This window comes from Carettochelys insculpta, chromosome 3 (assembly GCF_033958435.1).
Source record: "Carettochelys insculpta isolate YL-2023 chromosome 3, ASM3395843v1, whole genome shotgun sequence".
NCBI classification, from domain to species: domain Eukaryota; kingdom Metazoa; phylum Chordata; order Testudines; family Carettochelyidae; genus Carettochelys; species Carettochelys insculpta.
This window is the reverse complement of record NC_134139.1, coordinates 79,725,935-79,746,948: the sequence shown is the minus strand read 5'-3', so window position 1 is coordinate 79,746,948 and position 21,014 is coordinate 79,725,935. Positions and strand designations below refer to the sequence as shown.

At 48.0% G+C, this 21,014-nt stretch overlaps 1 protein-coding gene across 2 annotated transcripts in view; it reads right to left on the bottom strand.

The window, feature by feature from the left end:
• TRIM67 (tripartite motif containing 67) overlaps window positions 1–21,014 on the bottom strand; it is a 50,822-nt gene that overhangs the window by 10,659 nt on the left and 19,149 nt on the right. The window contains exons 5-8 of one of the 2 annotated variants that reach the window (XM_074988664.1): window positions 18,575–18,734; window positions 14,301–14,446; window positions 9,826–9,964; window positions 7,758–8,061 (exon numbers count right to left, since the gene is read on the bottom strand). In XM_074988664.1, the coding sequence (XP_074844765.1) occupies window positions 7,758–8,061; window positions 9,826–9,964; window positions 14,301–14,446; window positions 18,575–18,734 (749 nt within the window). The remainder of the gene's footprint in view (window positions 1–7,757; window positions 8,062–9,825; window positions 9,965–14,300; window positions 14,447–18,574; window positions 18,735–21,014) is intronic. The other variant, XM_074988665.1, reaches the window with a different exon arrangement.

The following is a 21,014-nucleotide window of genomic DNA, read 5'->3' as shown; positions in this document are numbered from 1 at the left end:
CTGTTTCTGCACATGCCACTTTCTTTTAGCTGGACAACCACTTATCATGGCTGTGGCCAAGTTTCCTGTAGTCCTGTTAATTTTGTTTCCAGACACCAGCCCTAGCTCTCAGGTTGTCCCTACACATGCCACTTTCGAATGGCATACTAATAAACAGCCCAAAATATGCTAATGAATCACAGATGCAAATTCCCCACACCTCATTAGCATAAGGTCACGTGATTTGGAGTCCAGAAGATGTTCTTCCAGATTCCAAAACACCGTTTAGAAGCACAGCCCCTGGGGGATCTTCTGAGGAAGTCCTTTTTCTGGAGGCCCCTTCTTCCTGAAAATTTTTGGGAAGAAGTGGCCTCCGGAAGAAGGACTTCCTTATGGAAGACCTCCCAGGGGCCATGCTTCTAAACGGCGTTTTGGAGTCCTGAAGAACATCTTCTGGACTCCAAATCACGTGACCTTGTGCTAATGAGGCACAGGGAATTTGCATCTGTGCCTCATTAGCATATTTCAGGCCGTTCAAAAGTGGCATGCGTAGGAACGGCCTGAGAGCCAGGACCAGCGTCTGGAAACAAACAATGGGACTACAGAAAATTTGGCCACAGCCATGATAAGTGGTTGTCTAGCGAAGTAAAATCATTCCAGATTATGGACTTTGCCGGATGAGAGCGTTCTGAATTAGAGAGGCTCACCCTGTATTGAAATATGCAGTATGTGCTAGAGGATACCAACTGTAAGACTATAAGGTAAATATCCCTTTAATATCTTAAAAAGATAACATCAAGAAAACAAGCTTTCTAAGAGTCTCTTAATTATTTTTTGAAGGAACAAAAATTCAAATAAGTGGGGTTAGATGGGGCAGTGTGGTTCACTGAATAGAACACTGAACCAGTGTCTATCCCTGGGGCTGCCATAGACTTGCTATATGACTTTAGCCGTGTCTACACGTGCACGCTACTTCAAAGTAGTGGCACTAACTTTGAAATAGCACCCGTCATGGCTACACACGTCGGGTGCTATTTCGAAGTTAACTTCGACGTTAGGCGGCAAGACGTCGAAGTCGCTATCCTCATCAGCGCTACGTCTACACGTGAAGCCTACATCGAAATAGGCTATTTCGATGAATAATGTCTACACGTCCTCCAGGGCTGGCAACATCGATGTTCAACTTCGACGTTGCGCAGCACAACATCGAAATAGGCGCTGCGAGGGAACGTCTACACGCCAAAGTAGCACACATCGAAATAGGGATGCCAGGCACAGCTGCAGACAGGGTCACAGGGCGGACTAGCGCTTCCAGGGCAACAGCTAGCCGCTCCCTTAAAGGGCCCCTCCCAGACACACTCAGCCTGCACAGCACGCGGTCTGAGGAGCCATAGGCACACAGACCCCGGGCGATGCAGGCATGGACCCCCAGCAGCAGCAGCAGCAGCAGCAGCAGCAGCAGCAGCAGCAGCCAGAGGTCCACCCAGCCCTCCTGGCAGGAGCAGGGCTTGCCCTGATCCATGCCATGCGGGCGGCAGCTGAGCACCTCCTTGCTACACCGGAGGAGGAGCTGCCCCCAGGGCAGCAGGGCTCAACCCCCAACCCTGCAGCACCCTGCCCCCACCCCCGCACGCCGGCGGCTATGGAGCTACCCCACCAGCACCGACTGGTGGGAGCGACTGGTGCTTGAGGAGTGGGCCGACGACCGCTGGCTCAGGAACTTCAGGATGAGCCAGCAGACATTTATGGAGCTGTGCCAGTGGCTCACCCCCGCACTCAGGCACCAGGACACCGCCATGCGGCGTGCCCTCCCTGTGGAGAAACGGTTCGGCATCGCTGTCTGGAAGCTGACCACTCCAGACAGCTACCGATCCGTGGGACAGCAGTTTGGTGTCGGCAAGGCCACCGTCGGGGCTGTCCTCATGGAGGTAAGAGAACCCATGGGGGGAGGGCAGGGCAGGGGAGGGGGGCCCGGGCAGAGGAGGGCAGGGCAGGGGAGGGGAGGGCAGGGCAGGGCAGAGGAGGGCAGGGCAGGGGAGGGGAGGGGAGGGCAGGACAGGGCCACACACACCCTGCTCACCCCTCATTGGTGCTGTCCCATGTGCTTTCCCTGCAGGTTGTGCGTGCCATCAATGCCATGCTCCTGCACAGCCTCGTGAGGCTGGGGGACCCGGATGCCACCATCGCGGGCTTTGCCACCCTGGGCTTCCCCAATTGCTTCGGGGCTCTGGATGGGACTCACATCCCCATCCGCGCCCCGCATCACAGTGGAGGACGCTACATCAATCGCAAGGGCTACCATTCTGTGGTCCTCCAGGCCTTGGTGGACAGCCGGGGACGTTTCCAGGACATTTATGTGGGCTGGCCTGGCAGCACCCACGACGCCCGGGTTTTCCGGAACTCGGGCCTGTGCCGCCGGCTGGAGGCGGGGACCTACATCCCCCAGCAGGAGATGCCTGTGGGGGACACCACCATGCCCCTCTGCGTCATTGCAGATGCGGCATACCCCCTCCGGCCGTGGCTCATGCACCCATACACAGGCCATCTCTCCGCTAGCCAGGAGCGCTTCAACCAGCGCCTGAGCCACGCGCGCCAGGTGGTGGAGCGCTCATTTGGCCGCCTGAAAGGACGCTGGAGATGGCTCCTGACCCGCCTGGATGCGGGCCCCAACAACATCCCCCTGATTGTGGGTGCCTGCTGCGCCCTGCACAATTTGGTGGAGAGCAAGGGGGAGGCCTTTTTCCAGGGCTGGGCTGTGGAGGCCGGCACGGCCGACATGCAGCCACCCACTGCCCCCAGTCGGCAGGTGGACCCCGAAGGGACCTGGGTCCGGGAGGCCCTGCGGGCCCACTTCGATGATGAGGCCGCGGGGTGAACTCTGCCAGGCCCCCCACTGCCCACCCCTTCCTCCACAACACTCCCTGCCCCAACGCTCACACCATGGAGCACCCAACCACACCCAACTCCCACTTTTCCTGGACAAATGACAGCACGCACTTGTGGCTGAACTTAAACTGCTTTTTCTTTTAGAACTTTTTTTTTTAACTATAAATAAAACAAGAACAAACTATATACAACATGTGTGGAACAAAAGTAATGTGTACAAATAAAACAATAGTAATAAAAAAGTTTGTTCACTAATAAAAAGAAAACCAGGGATGATAAAGGGGAGAACTATTTACGTGGGGGGGACGGGGCAAACGGGGGGCACAAATTAATAAGTCCCAACTATATACAAGGGGGGGGGGCACGTCCCAGGCCCCTCGCCCCTAAAGTCCGGCACTGGGTGTGGGCGGCCGGGAGCCCCGCCGCAGCCGCAGCCCTGTCCGGGGCTGGCTGGGGGCGGGGCGGACCGGAAGATATGCACGGCGAGTCTCAGCTGGCTCCAGGGGTCCCTCGGCACTCTGGCCCTCGGTGGTGGGTGGCGGGGCAACGGCGGACGGGACGGCGACGTGCGGAGCAGCTGGTGGTGCGGCGGGTGGAGCAGGCAGGGCGGGCGCTGGGGCAGCTGGCGCGGCATGGGGGGCCAGGTAGTCCACCAGGCGGTTGAAAGTCTCCATGTAGGCCCCCCATGCCTCTTGGCGCCAGGCCAGCGCCCGCTCCTGCAGGTGCAGGTGGCGTTGCTCCACCCGCAGGTGCTGCTCCGCGACGTCCAGCTGCCGATGGTGGATGGCCAGCAGCTGGGGGTCCGTCGCCGTCGGCTGGTGGTGGCGCGGGGTCCGCCGTCTAGCCCGCCATGGGGCCGGTTGGTCCTCGGCCGAGGGGCTTGCCTGGAGCGATGGCCCCGGAGGGGTCTCCGGGACCACTGATGCCTTGCCGGCGCTCTCTTCCGGTCCTTCCGATGGTGCAGCTGCGGGACACAGGAGAGGAGGGGGGGAAGAAGAATGGAGACAGGCATTAGTGTGGGCCCCGAGCCGTGGCCTTTGTCCCCCCAGCCCTGTGCTGCAGGTTCCCCATCCCCGTCCCCGGGAGATGCTGCTGTGATGGATGGGGTTCAGGGGTCCCCCTGCACTGCACCCCGTCCCTTTGTGGGAGCGACTCTCACTTCATTCCACAGTGTCTGACAGGAGAGGTTTCTTAGGCCACAGATGCCCAGTTTCTCCCAGGAGTGACAGCACCAGCTGTCAGAAGAGACAGTCCTTCCAACCCGTCCTGGGGAGAAGACCCCAAGGGGTGCCCCTCTGGGATGCAGCTTTCCCCCTCCTCAGGCTGGCTGCCTTCCAGCTCTCCCTTCCCCTAGCCTCTACCTGTGGCCCCCACCCTCGCACCCCCAATTCAAAGCCAGCTCGGCTCCTCCCTCCTCTTTGTTCAGGGCAGAGGTGTCACCTGCCAGCTGTAGCCCCATGATCATCCTTTGCCTCTGGGAGCTATTTGGCTCTTGTTGCTCATATCTAGCCTGAGTCTCCCTTTTGCACTCCCCACACTCCATCACATGCTGCTGCTGCTGCTGTTGCTGCTGCTGCTTCTGCGGGGTGTCCCACCCCCTCCTCCCGGGGGCCCCTCGAGGTTCCGCTCTCCCCTGGCCCGGGGATGGGGCATGGCACTGTCGTGCGGGGGCGGGGGCTGATGCACTGCTGTGAGGGACATGGTCCTGCTGTCCTTGGGGCCATGGCCATGTGAGCATGTGGGGGGCCCTGGACACATATCTATTACCCCCCGCCCCTCACGCCCAGGGGTGTACACCAGAGGTGGGTACATACCTGTCGGTCCACTCCCACGGTCCGGAGATCCCTGGGGGGCGGAGGCCTGGCTGCTGCTCCGGGATGGCAGGAGGAGGATCTGCAGCCCGGATTCTGCGGAGGAGGAGCCCCCCTCCTCCTCCTCCTGCTGCGATGGCCCGGGGCTGGGCTCCGGGGGGGGCCCCCGGGGTGTGGGGCTTACCTCCGGGGCAGACTCCAGCTGAAGGGCCTGCTGGGGCTCGTTGGCCGAAGTATCAAGGGTGGCCGGAGGGGAGGAGGTGTGCCAGGGGCCCAGGATGTCCCTGAGCTCCCTGTAAAAGGGGCAAGTGACGGGGGCGGCCCCAGATCGGCCGGCCACATTCCGGGCCCGGGCGTAACCCTGCCGCAGCTCCTTCACCTTACTCCTGACGTGATCAGGAGTGCGGGCAGGGTGACCCCGGGCAGCCAGGCCGTCGGCCAGCCGAGCGAACGCATCCGCGTTCCGCCTCTTGCTCCCCATTACCTGGAGCACCTCCTCCTCGCTCCAGAGCCCCAGCAGGTCCCGCAGCTCGGCCTCCGTCCAGGAGGGGCCCCGCTGCTGCTTGCCAGCCTGGCTGCCCGCCTGGCTGGGCTGGCTGCCCTGGGTCCCCTTGGGGGGGGGTCCCCTGGGGGCGCTGGGGGGGCTGCCGGGCGGCCATTGATGGTCCTGTGGCTGCTGAGGGACGTGCAGGCTGGCCGCGTGTCTGGGCTGCTGCCTGCACATTCCCTCAGCTTCCTGCACAGGAAGGAAGGGGGAGGGGACCTTTAAGGGGCTGCTCCACACAGCCACCATTGAGCTGAGGGGCTGCAGAGAGCGTCTCTCAACCCCTCAGCTGATGGCCGCCATGGAGGACCCCGCAATTTCGAAGTTGTGGGACGCGCAATGACTACACGGCCCCTACTTCGACGTTGAACGTCGAAGTAGGGCGCTATCCCCATCTCCTGATGAGGATAGCGACTTCGACGTCTCGCTGCCTAATGTCGAAGTTAACTTCGAAATAGCGCCCGACGCGTGTAGCCGTGACGGGCGCTATTTCGAAGTTAGTGCCGCTACTTCGAAGTAGCGTGCACGTGTAGACACGGCTCAGGAGATGGGGATAGCGCCCTACTTCGACGTTCAACGTCAAAGTAGGGACCATGTAGTCATTGCGCGTCCCGCAACTTCGAAATAGCGGGGTCCGCCATGGCAGCCATCAGCTGAGGGGTTGAGAGACGCTCTCTCTCCAGCCCCTGCGGAGCTCTATGGTCACCGTGGGCAGCAGCCCTTAGCCCCGGGCTTTGGGCTGCTGCTGCGGCAGCTGGGGATCCATGCTGCAGGCACAGGGTCTGCAACCAGTTGTCGGCTCTGTGGATCTTGTGTTGTTTAGTGCAACTGTGTCTGGGAGGGGCCCTTTAAGGGAGCGGCTTGCTGTTGAGTCCGCCCTGTGACCCTGTCTGCAGCTGTGCCTGGCACCCTTATTTTGATGTGTGCTACTTTGGCGTGTAGACGTTCCCTCGCAGCGCCTATTTCGATGTGGTGCTGCGCAACGTCGAAGTTGAACATCGACGTTGCCAGCCCTGGAGGACGTGTAGACGTTATTCATCGAAATAGCCTATTTCGATGTCGCTACATTGAAATAAGCTATTTCGATGTAGGCTTCACGTGTAGACGTAGCCTTTGAGACGCAGAAAGCTGATGTGATGTGTCCAAATTTCTATAGCTGTAAAATAGGGTTACTAATATATAGCTAAGCTTTTCAAAAGCATGAAAGTGATTTAGCCACTGGCCCCATCTTATTGACACTCCCAGATGCCTTTCATGACCCTCATATATGTCACGACCCATTAACTGAGAAACACTGGTATAGATAGAATATGCCAAATTCAATCCACTACATGCTGTTGTAATTTCTCGGAGAAATAGGCCAATTCAGAGAAGAAGGTCTTGGCTGTGTAGTTAGACTATAAAGGTAGAAATCGAAGATGTGGGAGACCAAGTAAAAACAACCAGAAGACTCAAAATAATGAGTGACAATGTAAGTTACTTTTCTTGGTTTACAGATGTTGTATCTTCACAAAATTCTACACAACACTTAGTCCTGCCTTGAGTGCTGTACTAGTCCCTTCCAGTCCTTTGATTCCATTGTTCTGTGACAAACAGCAGCACCCAGTAATTCAATCAAATCAAACATCGTGACCTGAATGGGGAGCCCTGATCCCGCCACTTGAGAATACTTGTGAGCCAAGTCTGAGCAAGTGTGTCTTCAATTTATTCTAACAAAACAAGCATGAAATATCATCGCACTCTTGAGAACTACCTGATTCTCCTGGACCTAAATTTAACCCTGATATAAAGCTGCTGACTTAAATTGTAAGACTCTTAATTTTTCTTATTCGGTTGCCCACACATCTGATGATTAACTCTATTCCAACTGATCAGCATTCCTCCCACCTATGTCCCCATTTCTGAAGGCATATATTATTTCCAAGAACTACAGTATTGTCATATTCACTATTACACACTAGCTGATGCTTGGACAATCCTTGTAACAAAACCAGGGTGCAGAATACATAAATGCAGATCTCCTCCATGATAGGAAAATGAGTTAGGCTGAGACTGAATTACCTACCTCCACCCCCAGCTGCCTAACTTCCAGATGAGGATCTTCCAATTTTTCTAGTTTGTGCCTCCATTCCTACCAACTTCCCATTGCAATCACTAATCTTTCAGCTAAAGAAGACAGAATGGGATTCTTTGCAAAGCCTGCCAATATCTCTTTAATAAGGCAGACTAGTCACTGTTCATCAGCGCGAGGCGTTCCATTCTCTGTCCTTGCCCTCAAGTCACCCCTGGGTCTGGCCAATTATTAGGTTTAAGCAGCTTTGGTACTGCTGGTAAACATTTTCATGTTGAACAAACAGCAGTTGGTGCTAGCGTTTGCATAATTACTATACTTTCCTGTGATCACAAAGCATCCTGGCTGAAAGAATGAAATTGCCACCCCCACTGCTTCCATGAAAATGAATATAGAATCTTTAAAATGCATTGTACTTAAGGAGAAAAAAGTCAAGCCACAAGAAGCGTCTATAATCAGAGCTTACCGACTTGTATGAGAATTGCAATGCATGAACCAGCTGCGGTTGTTGTCAACATACATGGCCCAAGCCTTGTCATCCTTCCCTAGCATCATGTCCTTGACCACGTTAATTCTAGCAATTCCAAAAGCCGGATCTGGATGGTTATCATAACGATCTACGTGCAATTCCCAGTAATGGACTCCCTTGGAAAAAGCTGCTGTGCCCAGAACAACGCGGTCATCATAACTACTACAGGTGGCGGTTTGGTTGTCATTCGATAGGACTATGTCCCGATGGGCTGAAGAAGGGTCGAAGGTGAACCAGGCCACTGTGCAGAAATAACAAAGACAGCTTAGCACAGGGCAGGAGGCAATACAACACAATTTTGCTTTATTTCCAATAAGTTTCTGCCCTCCTAAATTCTCACTATACTTTCAAGTGGAGACTACAGCACTATGATCTCCGTGGTGTCTGCATTTCAGTCATGGGAGAAAATTAAGAACCATTTATGTATTTTTTTTCAATGCATTGGGATTAAAGGTGCCACATAACTGTCAACCAGCCAATGTGTTTTGTCCTATCTGTGTTTGTGTTTGAGGTGTAAGTTCCCTGAGGAATTGAAGGCCTCTGTCTGTGCCTGTATGTTATTGAGCAAATTATTGGTGCTGCAGAAATAAGAAAGAATACTTTAGTTCTGGACTTTTCCAAAGTCTAGGGCTGTTCAGATATGGGATTTGGCTTGTCTCTACTAGAAAAATATTGTTTCACTTTGTGGGCAAATTCATTATAACCAGGTCTCACTGGCTTATTTTAAAAAAATTCTTTATAGCTAAATATTTTAACAACACTCTATAAGTACTGGGCATGATTATGGTATTTGCTTCTGTATTAATTTAGAATATTATTAATCCAGATGAACTTCTTCTGGTGCCCATATGGCTATCAAGTGTAATTACATGGGAACACAGCATGAATTACCACCCACGTCCTATCAAGCGCTCTTATGAAATTAGTGTCAGTAGTGAAGAAAACACTGAAACGCCAATGACACACAGAGAGTAGTGGCACATAGTCATTCACAGTGGGTGGTGTAATGACTATGAAGACTAGAGCAAACACAAAAGTTTGAATTAAACCCACAGCCTTGACAGGCAAATGCAGGTGTATAGTTTGGAACCTGGAGAGCTCCTAATAAATAACACATGCAAAAAATTATAAGAAAAATAAAATCCAGCTCTTTAATCATTTTGGAATATTTGGGACAGGAAAAGAGCTGGACTGACAACCAGGGAGACTGCAGGCTTGATTTTCAATGAGGGCACAGCATAGCTTCAAAAGTACTTTTCCAGCACTAAACCCTGGGCACATACCCAAGATTCTAACACTGTGTAAGATTGCACAACTATGCACATACAGACTACTGCTGGAAAGCGTGAACAGAGAAACCACAGGTATGCTCACTGAGGCCAAGGTCTGCTAAAGAGGTTCTGATACTGTCTGTTCTTCCATGTGTAACTCCAGAGGCACTGGGACCACTGACAAGGGAGAGGGAAGCCTGCTCTATGGCCTTAACTGAGGGCCAGCTGGCTTTTAGCTCCTGCGGTAGAAACATGGGCTTTAGCCCCTAAGGATGCAGGTTCATTTCCTCCTGCTGAGGAACCAAGTCCATCAGCCTTAAAAATGGGAGTTTGTCCTTAGCAGGGGGAAATGAACCTCAGATGTTAGGGGCTAAAGCCACAGTGCTCTACTGCATGAGATAAAAGCCATCTGGCCCTCTGCTAAGGCTGTAGAGCAGAGACTTCACTCTCCCCCGTCAGTGGTCTCAATGCCCCGGGGTTATACACAGAAGGAGCAACAAGAAGTGGGGGGCATTCCTATACAGCTCCACTGGCACAAATCAAGTTTGACCTCAAGTCACAGCATACAAGACTGACAGGGATGGCCAGTGTCTGGGCTCATTCTATCCTTGATGCCCTTGTAAAGGAGATTAGAACTCATAATGCTAAGTATATTGGTAGATGTCATGGAATGGTAACAGCTGGCCATTGGGAACCAGCGCTCTTTATTTTTTAATGATATAAAACACACTCACCATCCGATGTCTGTAAAACAACTGTCTTGCTGTAAGGGCCAACTCCTGATGAATTAAAAGCTTTGACTCTTGCATTGTAAGTACTGTTGAAATGAAGGCCATCAATTGTGCATAGGGTCTCTTTGCCAACGTACACTTCCTGAGCATTCAAAAAGACAGGAACACAGCTCACCACTGTCTTCCCAAGTGAAGATCTCACAGACAGACTTTTAAACATAAGCTGTAAGTAACTATTGCAGGATGTTTAGGGGAATTTGGAATTTATGTTGTAATCATAGGGATACTCACGTCCAACTAGGCTCAACGTGGAGAAAAGAGTTCAAGGCAGGTTATATACTAACTAGGTGGAAAGAGCAAGAGTGAAACAAAGATTAAAAAGGGAAATCTAAAATGTATCATGTTGTTACTTCCATAAGGCTGTTTCAGTCCGTCTATGGGTAACGTTAATATACAGCACTGTAGTTTTGAAAACTATATCCAAACCCTGAATACAGGGCCTGAAGAAGCTGATTTCTGAAGATAACAAGAGCTTTGTACGTATGATTTGGTTGTACAACTCAGGGTGTGGAAGGAGTGTGATAAATGGCTGCAAGGATCTGACTGGTGCAAACAGCAAGCAGGATGAGTCACCATTTGGGGCACAAAGGGGATGGCCAGGAGTAATGGGATGAATTATGAAACAGAAAATCTAAGCAAAATATGAGATCTGTCAGGCAATGGAAGAGTCTATAGGGATGAGAAAGAAACCATATTTTAAATAGGAGACTGGATAAAGCATTAGACAATCTCTGAAAAAGAAATAATTAGAACACCCGTGAAATTCTTTAATTTTGGGGGATTCTTTGTGTCATTTCATGTCATCCTGCCTCAGGGAAAGTGAAAGCTCAGGGATTCGGGGCAGTAATGGAGAAAGTGAGCCTGCCCCACACTCACCCACCAGTGACAGTTCTTGTCCCCTGGGACTGGGCCCAGCTCCCCACTCCAGGTATTGTGGACTTGGCTCACAGGGTTGCAACACAACTGAAGCTTGACCTGGCAGCTGCCTTGTCATAATAACGGAGGGATGGGTGAGCCAAACCTGAGTGGCGCTGTGACCCAGCAGGCCAGGTCCCATGCCCGAAATGGGGAGCCAGACCTGTGGGACAGGAGGTATCAACAGCCAGGGTGAGTTTTTCCAATTAAAAGCATTGTATACATTCTCTTTTGTTTTATTTCATGTTATTTCACACTTGTAAAAACATGGGGCTCTAGAAATAGACCTGCATTGGCAGGATGACAGTCACAAGATGCGTCTACATGTGCCAGCTACTTCAAAGTAGCCGCGCCAACTTCGAAATAGTGCCCACCACGTCTACACGTGGCGAGCGCTATTTCAAAGTTGAAATCGACATAAGGCGGTGAGACGTCGAAGTCGCTATCCTCATGAGGAGATGGGAATAGCGCCCTACTTCGACATTGAACGTCCAAGTAGGGCACGTGTAGCCAATCCGCGTCCCACAACATCAAAATAGCAGGGTCCGCCATGGCGGCCATCAGCTGAGGGGTTGAGAGACGCTCTCTCCAGCCCCCGCGGGGCTCTATGGTCACCGTGTGCAGCAGCCCTTAGCCCAGGGCTTCTGGCTGCTGCTGCTGCAGCTGGGGATCCATGTTGCACGCACAGGGTCTGCAACCAGTTGTCGGCTCTGTGGATCTTGTGCTGTTTAGTGCAAGTGTGTCTGGGAGGGGCCCTTTAAGGGAGCGGCTTGCTGTTGAGTCCGCCCTGTGACCGTCTGCAGCTGTTCCTGGCACCCTTATTTCGATGTGGGCCGCTTTGGTGTGTAGACACTCCCCTGCAGCGCCTACTTTGATGTAGTGCTGCCCAACGTCGACGTTGAACGTCGACGGCACCAGCCCTGGAGGACGTGTAGATGTTATTCATCGAAATAGCTTATTTTGATGTCGCTACATCGAAATAAGCTATTTCGATGTAGCATTCACGTGTAGACGTAGCTACAGAGAAGTAGCCATGTTAGTCTGTATCTTCACAAAACAAAAAATAGTCCTGCAGCGCCTTAAAGGCTAACAAGATAATTTATTAGGTGAGCAGCTTCCTAAGGCAGACTCACTTCTTCAGATAGACACCTTGATTTACAGTAGCCAATGTCCTAACACAGAGCGTAAGGCCCAGATTCAGCACAGCACTTGTATCCCAATTCTGCAAAGTGCTTAAGAACCTGAGTAGTCCCACTGAAGTCAGTGAGCCTTAAGTATACATTTAAGCCCACTGCTGAACAGGGAAGGGATTACTTTGTGCTTTCGGTAACACAATAAAGAATCTGAGGCCTCGACTTCTCCTCCAGCCTTTTGATCAGAGACATAAAGGTTATTGTGATAGGTTTTCATTTAGCTCCATATTATACATTTTGTGTAAACTAAATTGTGATTTTTGGACAATTTGTACTTTGTTGTATGTTTTGACCATAGTTTACTGACTGTGCTCATTCACAATAAGGCACTTTGCAATGATACACACCAAAGCTTTTTTTAACATCCACAGGCCAGATGCTGATAAAGTCTTTTGGGTGGGTGGGGAATGGGGGGGAGGGAATCCAGTTGTTACTATTGATTTAGATACCAAATATAACATACAACGTATAGGCCTATTTTGATTGGAATTGCATTTCCTGAGAAGCAGGCATTTTACATCAAAACCACTAAAGCAGATGGCATTTATATCACAGTAGTGGAGGCAAAGTTATCCTTCAGAGGCATCTTAGAACTTGGCATCTCTCTTTGTATTTTCTGAATTCACAACCTTGAAATTTTGGGATTCATAACATCTATCAGAAAGATAGACCTATACATGGGTATAGGTAAGGGCTGTACTGACCTGAGATCTTATAATTATTTATATCAGGGAAGAAAACAGTTTTTATTTAGAGTTAAATGCTAACTTTAAACAATGCCCATTGAAGATTCTAAGAGCCCTAAGACATCATGGTTAATCTACACTGCGGGAAAACTTCGAAATGGCCATGCTAATGGCCAAATCGGAGAATAGTAATGAGGTGCTGAAATGAATATTCAGTGCCACATTAGCATGCTGCCAGCCACAGCACTTCGAAAGTGCCGCGTTTCACTCAAGCACGGTTCGTCAGCTGATAGGAATAAGGGGATTTCGACGTCTGCAGGGTCCTTTCAAAAAGGACCCCCGTGCAAATGAGCTGTGCGCAAGTGAAACATGGCACTTGGCCAGCGGCATGCTAATGAGGCACCGAGTATTCATTTCAGCGCCTCATTAGTACTCTCTGATTTGGCTATTAGCATGGCCCTTTCGAAATTTTGGACAAGTGTAGACAGCCCATTAGCAGTACAAGAAACTCCCTGTATCATTGAAGTAAACATTTCAACAGGCACTCAGTCAGCCAGCTCCAAAAACTACCTTCCATCCTTTCTTTGGTGTGTGACAGACACCCACAGGCTCTCCAAACCCTACCAAACAGACAGATTTTTACAGCATGCCCAACAGGCCACTGAAATTGAGATATTGCAGGTCAAGAAGATGAGGGAGCAAATTCCCAGAGTCCTGCAGCTGAAAAAGAAAAACATCCAGCCAGTCTCTCTCTCTAATATGAGAAGAGAGATTCTGCTCAGCCACCTTTGCTGACCAGTTGTGGGGAAAGAGAAGATCTCACAGAAATCCCATTCTCAGGTCCGAACCATCAGCTCAACTCCATCCAGAGACTTACAGGCAGACAGTGTAGATCCCAGAGCACTGGTGTCATGTGCTCCCAGCACGATGACCCGCTCAGTAAGCGATCTATTATGTTCTGCACCAGCTTCAGTCTCTGAATGGTTTTAAGGTTCAACCCCCTGTAGAGTGCATTGCAACTGTAATCCTGAGAGAGCAAAAGCCTAGAATGATAATGGCGGTAAGATCCACATTGGAGAGGAAATTCTGCAGCCTCCGTTCTGGCCTCCTTGCCAGATGCAGATGTTAAAAAGCCACCTACAGTGTGGGGCAGGATCTCTTCTACCATCCACTGCTGCTTTCCCCAGCCCACCATCACCATTTCAGTCTTGTCTGAGTTTAACTTTAGCCACTTGGCTTGTTTCCGTAACCACAGAAAGGCTGTTGAGAACATAAAAGCCAAATTTACCCCAAAACTCAGGAATAGTAGAATTGTTTCACGATGGCATTTCTTGACCTAACTCATTGTTTGCTGGGTGCACCCAACAGTGAAGTCTCCAAAGGAACTATCCCTATTCCTGGGCCATTTTTACAATGGCTTCAACCCCAGCATAAATTAGAGGAAGCTTGGGGCTTCCCTATTCCACTCCCATTGAATATATCCTGCCAGGGACTACCATTCGGCTGGGTATTGTAGTAGTGCCCTGAAATTCCATCTTCCACACTCTCAAGCCCTCTGTGCCCTTACTGCAAGTTTAACAATAACACAGAGAAAACACAAATAAATGATGAATGAAGTCCTCACTCGGAATTGGCCACCATCTCCATCATCAAGTTCCAAGATATAACCTTCCACTGGATTGTGGGTAAAAGGTGGCATCCTCCAGGCCAGCGTCACACTGTTGTTTCGGGTACAGCACTTCTCCAGCTGCAGCAACGGGACTGGTGGCACTGTAATTGGAACTGAGTATAGATTAGAGTAATTCTGCCATTACCCATCAGACTCTGTTGTCAGCAGTATGATGATCCATCATTTCTTTCACCTGCCTTTTAATCCCATCATCCCACAAGGTAGCCAAAGTTACTTGGAGATAAAGTTGGCCATAAAATGTGTTTTCTGCATGGACAATGTTAATTTTTCACCAAAAAATCTATACCAAAAATTTTTATTGGAAACCGAAAAAAATTCAGCTGATACCAAAATATTCAGGCCAAAAATAAAATTTTGATTTAGAAAATCCTGCCACAAGCACCTCATGGAAGCTATAGTTCAGGTACAACAGACTTCTATTCTCAGTAAGCCAGACTCCTTGCCAGACTACATCTCCCATGATGCACAACAGTCTCCCCTTTTACAGAGAAGAAGTGGTACATTGCAGGGGAGGGCAACTCAGACAATCGCGCAACATGGGAGTTGTAGTGTGGCCAGGAAGCCCCAGCCACAGGAAAGATTGGAGACATGAAACCAACCAAACTTCAGCACCCATGATGCACTGTGACAGCCTATCCAAACTGAAATATTTCTGTATGGGGTTACTTTGTTTTTCAATGAAAAACTGAAATTTCTTACAGAAAGTAAGTTTCACAAAAAACTGTTAAGGCAAAACTCCATTTTTGTTTAAAAAAGTTTCAGGAGAAACAAAAATATTATTAAAGAAAAATTATGCCATATGAGTCTTTTATCTGAATTACTGTGTTCAGGCAGAAAAAGATGATTTTTAGGTTACAGGAGCTGGATATTAGAAACTATAAAAGTGAGGCTGACACTGTGGACAAGGATATTTTCTGTACTGATTGGTAAAGGAAAATGGTACTGTACAATCGACCAAGCTGATATTTCAGAAATAAAAATAAGTATAGTGGAACATTTAGCTATGCCTCTGTGAGAAAGGATCATGTATGTTAACGTTCTATGCCACTAAACCCAACTTACTTCACCTGTCTAGCATCACAGCATCTTTTCGCTCTCTCTTCACTGGAATTAGTCTGTCAGAATCCTAATTAAGGTGAATTGCACCCTGGTACAGAAAACTAGTGCATGGCTTATACACCACTTAAATCCCTGGGTTTTAGTGGAGTGTAGAACTACAGAGACTGACCTGCATGGGACTGAATCTTACCACTAGGCTTAGTTCTGCAAAATTCTAGGCGCTTACTGCTAAGCACTTTTGGGAAGGAGTGATGTACCCTCCCAATTCAACAGGCATACTATATTACAGCAAACTCTTTCATGTCTGGAAGCCACAGGATGGGGAGGTTGCCAGGTATTCAAATATTCTGGCTAATAGAGAGGTGTACCTAGCAATGCATAACACTAAAGAAAAACAATATTAGATATTAAGAAACAAACAAAAATGTCTGCAGAGGACTTTATTTACCAACAACAGTAGTTCTGTACACTGTCGACTTATACTATATTTGCTGGGTGTATTTGTATTTACTTTCGCTATATTGTACTTGTGGAAAACACAATTAAAATTTCCTTATGGTTCAAATGCTGGTTATTTGAGAGTTCCAGATGATAGAATGCCAGATACGAAAGAGTTTATTGTAAACTGCTAGCGGGACATCAATTTTCTGCCCTAGTCCCACATCTCTGCCGGAGCACCAATTCTCAGCATTCTCTGCCCTAGCATCACAACTCTAATCCTGGCCTGGAGAGGAGAAGCAGCCCAGGAGGGGTGGAGGCTAAAGAGCAATCCCACCCCACACTCAGATCACAGAATCAGGTTCAATCCTGTGGGTCTTGGTGCAGCTACACACTATGGTTACCACATTTGAACTTTCAAAGAAGAGGACACCCCTGAGAGGGAGTGTATCTGTATCAGTATCTACCAGCTCACCTTGCATTGATGTGTTATAGAGTACATTAATACAAGGTGAGTTGGTTGATACTGATACAGATACACTCCCTTTCAGGTCATCGCATCGGGGGGGGGAAATTTCCTGGAATAGCTTCCATCAGAGTTGACAACCTTGTTCACAACTGGCTTCTCTGCAGATGACATCGAGAGATGCTCTTGGTTATGTTTTAAATCTCAGACCTTGGGCTCTCGCCTTTTTTTTTTCTTGCTGTTAAATTTTTAAAGGCTCAAGTTACTGATGTTTTTAGAGAAGCTTTGTTAATATAGCCCATCGATGCCAAGACACAATCCCCTCTCAATGAGTTTATTTTGGCCTTTAACTATTTATATGAATTCTACAATTTCTGTTGTTTCTCCAAGGATTTATCTGTCAAATCAGTCAGTCAGCCTGCACTAGCTTGGCCTCTTTCAGTACATAACTAAGCCTATGGAGAACAGATAAACTAGAGGAACATGAATCCTCATCTTCCTGAACTGCTCTTGTGGAGTCAGAGCAAAACGAAATTATCATCAACCCATCCAGTATCTTCTGATTCTTGTCTTCCATACGTATCCTTATGTCTGTATTAAAAGCCCATTGAAGTCAACGAAAAAAACTACCATTTACCACAGTGGACTTCAGCGCAGGCGCCTATGGAATGTCTATCTGTCCATACATCCAGTTTGAATGTGCCCATCATGTTGGTAACTAAGTTCCAAGCAGAGCATGTAGAATTGCATTACGTGTTTGTTGCAAATGGTACCTCCTCTCTACCCCCTCCTACTTTTGACCATTTTTGCTTAACTTTTTTCCACCCTTTCTTTTGTTCTTCCTCCCCCAACCACCATGCCCATAGCAAACATCACCAGGTTGTTCTTGTGCCATTGCTATTGAGGGAGGTCGTGTAAAAAAAATAGGTTTTGCAATTTGTCCTATAGACAGTCAGGCTTGAGCTTACCCTGATATTTGGTGTTAGGGAATTCCATAGACACAGACCATCCAAGGCGAACTCTTGCCCATACCTCCTAAAGTTTTATTTTGTTCTCTGGCAACTGCAGTATCCCCACTGAGCATAAACTATCATGATGGTTCTGCCTGACTGAGGCTTTACCTTCACTATTATCCTAACTTGGTGCTGGTCGCACATCTGGTGAAGACACACTACATTGATGGGAGAGCACTCTCCCATCAATGTAGTTACTACATTTCAACAAGAGGCAGAAGCTATGTTGGCAGGAAAGCATCTCCCACATAGACAAGCACTGAGAATAAGAAGGGACTCCTTGGCCACCAATGTTACTCTTGATGACGCATTGGTAACTAGAGCTGGTTGAAAATTTTTCGGTGAAACTCTTTTCTGCCCAAAAGTGCTGCTTTGTCAAACCCTAAATGTTTTTGTGGCAATGGGCCAGTTTTGACAAAAGTTTGGAAGGTAGAAAAAAAGAGTGAACATGAGTACATTCACGCCAGAGTATACAACACCCTTGCAGTTAGACCATTCCAGTAGGCTTTGGCAGACTGAGGTTCAAGTCCCTGGTCTCTTGCTCAATGCCCTAACTGCTGGGCTAAATAGTCAAGTCTTGTGAGTTCTCTCCTGTTGAAACTCTTCCACCTTGTGTAAATCATTCAATATTAATTGCCCCAGAGTGACACTAACAATATAGCCAAGGGCATACAGCCCTGTCCCCATGGTCACTCAGACAGAGCAGGACCCTAAGTCTATGTCTCCCATATCTCACCTGACTGACCTAACTGCCAGGTTATTGGCTCGTCAGGGACAGCCCCTTGCTCATGTTTTCACAATAAAAGTTAGAAACCTCAAAATTCTCCAAAAAGAGGCCATTGTACTTTTTCACCCAGCCTTACTGAGTGACAACCCATTTTTAATGAACTGCAATCAAATTGTTAACGCTACCGAATGAAGCTGTTTTCAAGTTCACATTGACACCAATGTCTTCATCACCTTCAGAACTGACAGATGGTCTCTGTCTGAAACTTTTATCTTTTCAAATCTTTAACTTCACTCAGCTTTACTGTCTGAGCTCGTCCAGGTCACCTGAGCTTAAGTGAAAGCACTCCTTGGTAAATTTATGTTTGATTAAGCCAAAAATAGTTATCCATAAATTACAAGTGATTTCTCTTTCTACCTCTCCCCACCTTCCTTCACCTCCCCTGCTACAGCACTGGTTCAAATCAGGCACGAAAAAAAATAAAAATCAAATCACAAAAGCTCACCCCTACATTTCATCTGAATAAAATCCAGCTGATGAATTGACTGTAGTAAAGGTTCACTATCCAGAGTCAGGTCAAATTCAGGTGATACTTTTGGTTCCAAGGCTCCTTTAACCCACTGTTCTTGAGAGACCTGAACACGTTTGATTAAAGCATCTGAAATCTTAAAAAGAACATTATGCTTTTTATAAAACTGCAAATGCACAATATATCATAGTAAGTTAGAAAAAACAGATCTGAATGACTATGCTACATTGTCATAAGTGCTGGAATTAGAGGTGTGGCCCCGAGCTTGAAGTGGATGCCATTATCTATAGGTTTCCAGTTTGGTCCAAAGACTCTCAGTACCATCACTATTAAAACTGTTCCAGCAACTCCATATATCATGCAAGATAACTGAGAGTAACATATTCTAATTGAAGCAGGACACATGGCAACTTTGTTCCGTGTGTGCTTCATCTTCTCATATCATTTTTTCAAAACAAACCTCTTGTGAGAGCTGCAAAAGAACTTTTCTTTGAGAAGAAGCTTTGCAGAATACGGGACAGGGAATGCCCTTAACTCCATGAGAGTCATACATTAAATCAAGTTCTCCTTTCTGATCTGAACAGCAGCTCTCGAGGTGTCATTTCATCTCCATGAATAGAAGGAAGAACATATCTGACACTAGAGAGCTTTCTAATTTAGCAAAGTCCAGCAGGCAGAAAGTGAAGCTAGAACCACTCAAGCTGCACGTTTTTAACAGTGAGGATAATTAACCACTGGATCAGCTCTCCAACAGCTGAAGTGGATTCTCCGTTAAATCAAGACCGGGTGCCATTCTTAAAGCTCTGCTCTAGTTCAAACACAAGCTGTGGGGGTTTGATGAATACTGCCAACATCTGTATTGAACCCCTTCTATCAGGTTTATAATGGCAACCATGAAAAGAGCTTATACTTTCCATAAACAACTTAATAAATCCATACGGAATGGCAAACTAAACTAAGTCAGAAGAAAGCAGGTCAGTATGGAGATTTAATTATGACAGCTGAGCCTAAATAATCTGACAGTAACTCTTTACACTAGGCAAAGGGAGGAAGATGGCATATGCCGATCATCATGTTTTCTTCTGTAATCAACCTTGAATCATCCCAGAAATTCTTATACAACTATTTAGTCCTTGCTAAGGCAAAACTCCAATAGGCCAAATATGGAACTAAGGAAACTGAAGAGGTTCAGAAATTCTCAGGATATGTCTACACGAGAAGCATCTGTCGACAGTAATATCTGTTGGCAGAGTTGCGTCTACAGAAACTCTGTCAACAGATAATTAAATATTGAGTCTGTTCTGGTATGGCTATGGTCTGAAGAAGTGGGTCTGTCCCACGAAAGCTCAGCTAACAAATTATTTTGTTAGTCTTTAAAGTGCTACTTGACTGCTTTTTTGTTTTGATACTATATAGACTAACACGGCTCCTTCTCTGTTACTACTCTGCCAACAGAGTGCATCTGCACACAAAAGCAGATCAACAAAGCAATCCACTCTGTTGTCAGAGAGAAGTCAGAGCGCCCTGTTCTCTGCTGACAGAAGTGTCTATGCTGCACTTTTTTCAACAGAAGCATTATTCCTAAAATTTTCAAGGGATGACACTGTTGAGACAAATGCCGAGTTCTGTCAAGATTCTGTTGACAGAACGTTTTATGTGTGTAGACACTCCCAGAGTTATATTGACAGAAGGCCCCATCTGTCGACAAATCTCTCTCGTGTAGACACAGCCTCAACGTTTAGCACACAGCTCGGTGAAGACTGAGTAAGAATTTCAGATTTAACTCTATTAAAATACCATGGTGAAAGGTAGTTTAGATCAAAGAAACAATTTAGACCTTGCCATATGTTAATTTGGAGTTAGACTGTGCTTTGGACCAATTCCTCAAGTGGGGCTACCTGTAAGTCCACTCCTTTATATCCCAGCATGGGCTTCCCAAGAGCAGAAGTAATTAAACAGGTCTCTGACACGGAAGACTAAAATGTTAGTCACTCAACCATATTGCTTTTTAAGCAGCATGCTCCAAATGCATGCTCTGTTTTTCCTGTTTCCAAACATTACATCTTGTTTCTCTCCCAGATCCTCTGATAGAACCAAGCCCCCTCATTTCCAGTATTAACTGTTAGCTAGAAAAGAGCTGTGTAACCTACTGCCAAGGCCACCTCTAGAGGCTGGTCAACAGAGAGAATGGAAATGACACCAATAGGCCCAGAGGTAGAGGTCTGTGCCAAAGATCTAGAATGCAAGTGTTCTATCCTGCTGATACCAATCCCCTGCCCTAGGTCACAGCCTCCTACTTTCACCCAAACTCCATCCCAGACTACACAGCCCCACCGGCACTCAATCCCCTATCCCAGGCTCCCTTCTATACCCAACCTCCATCCTAGATGCCCAGGCAAGCTGACAGACCCACCAG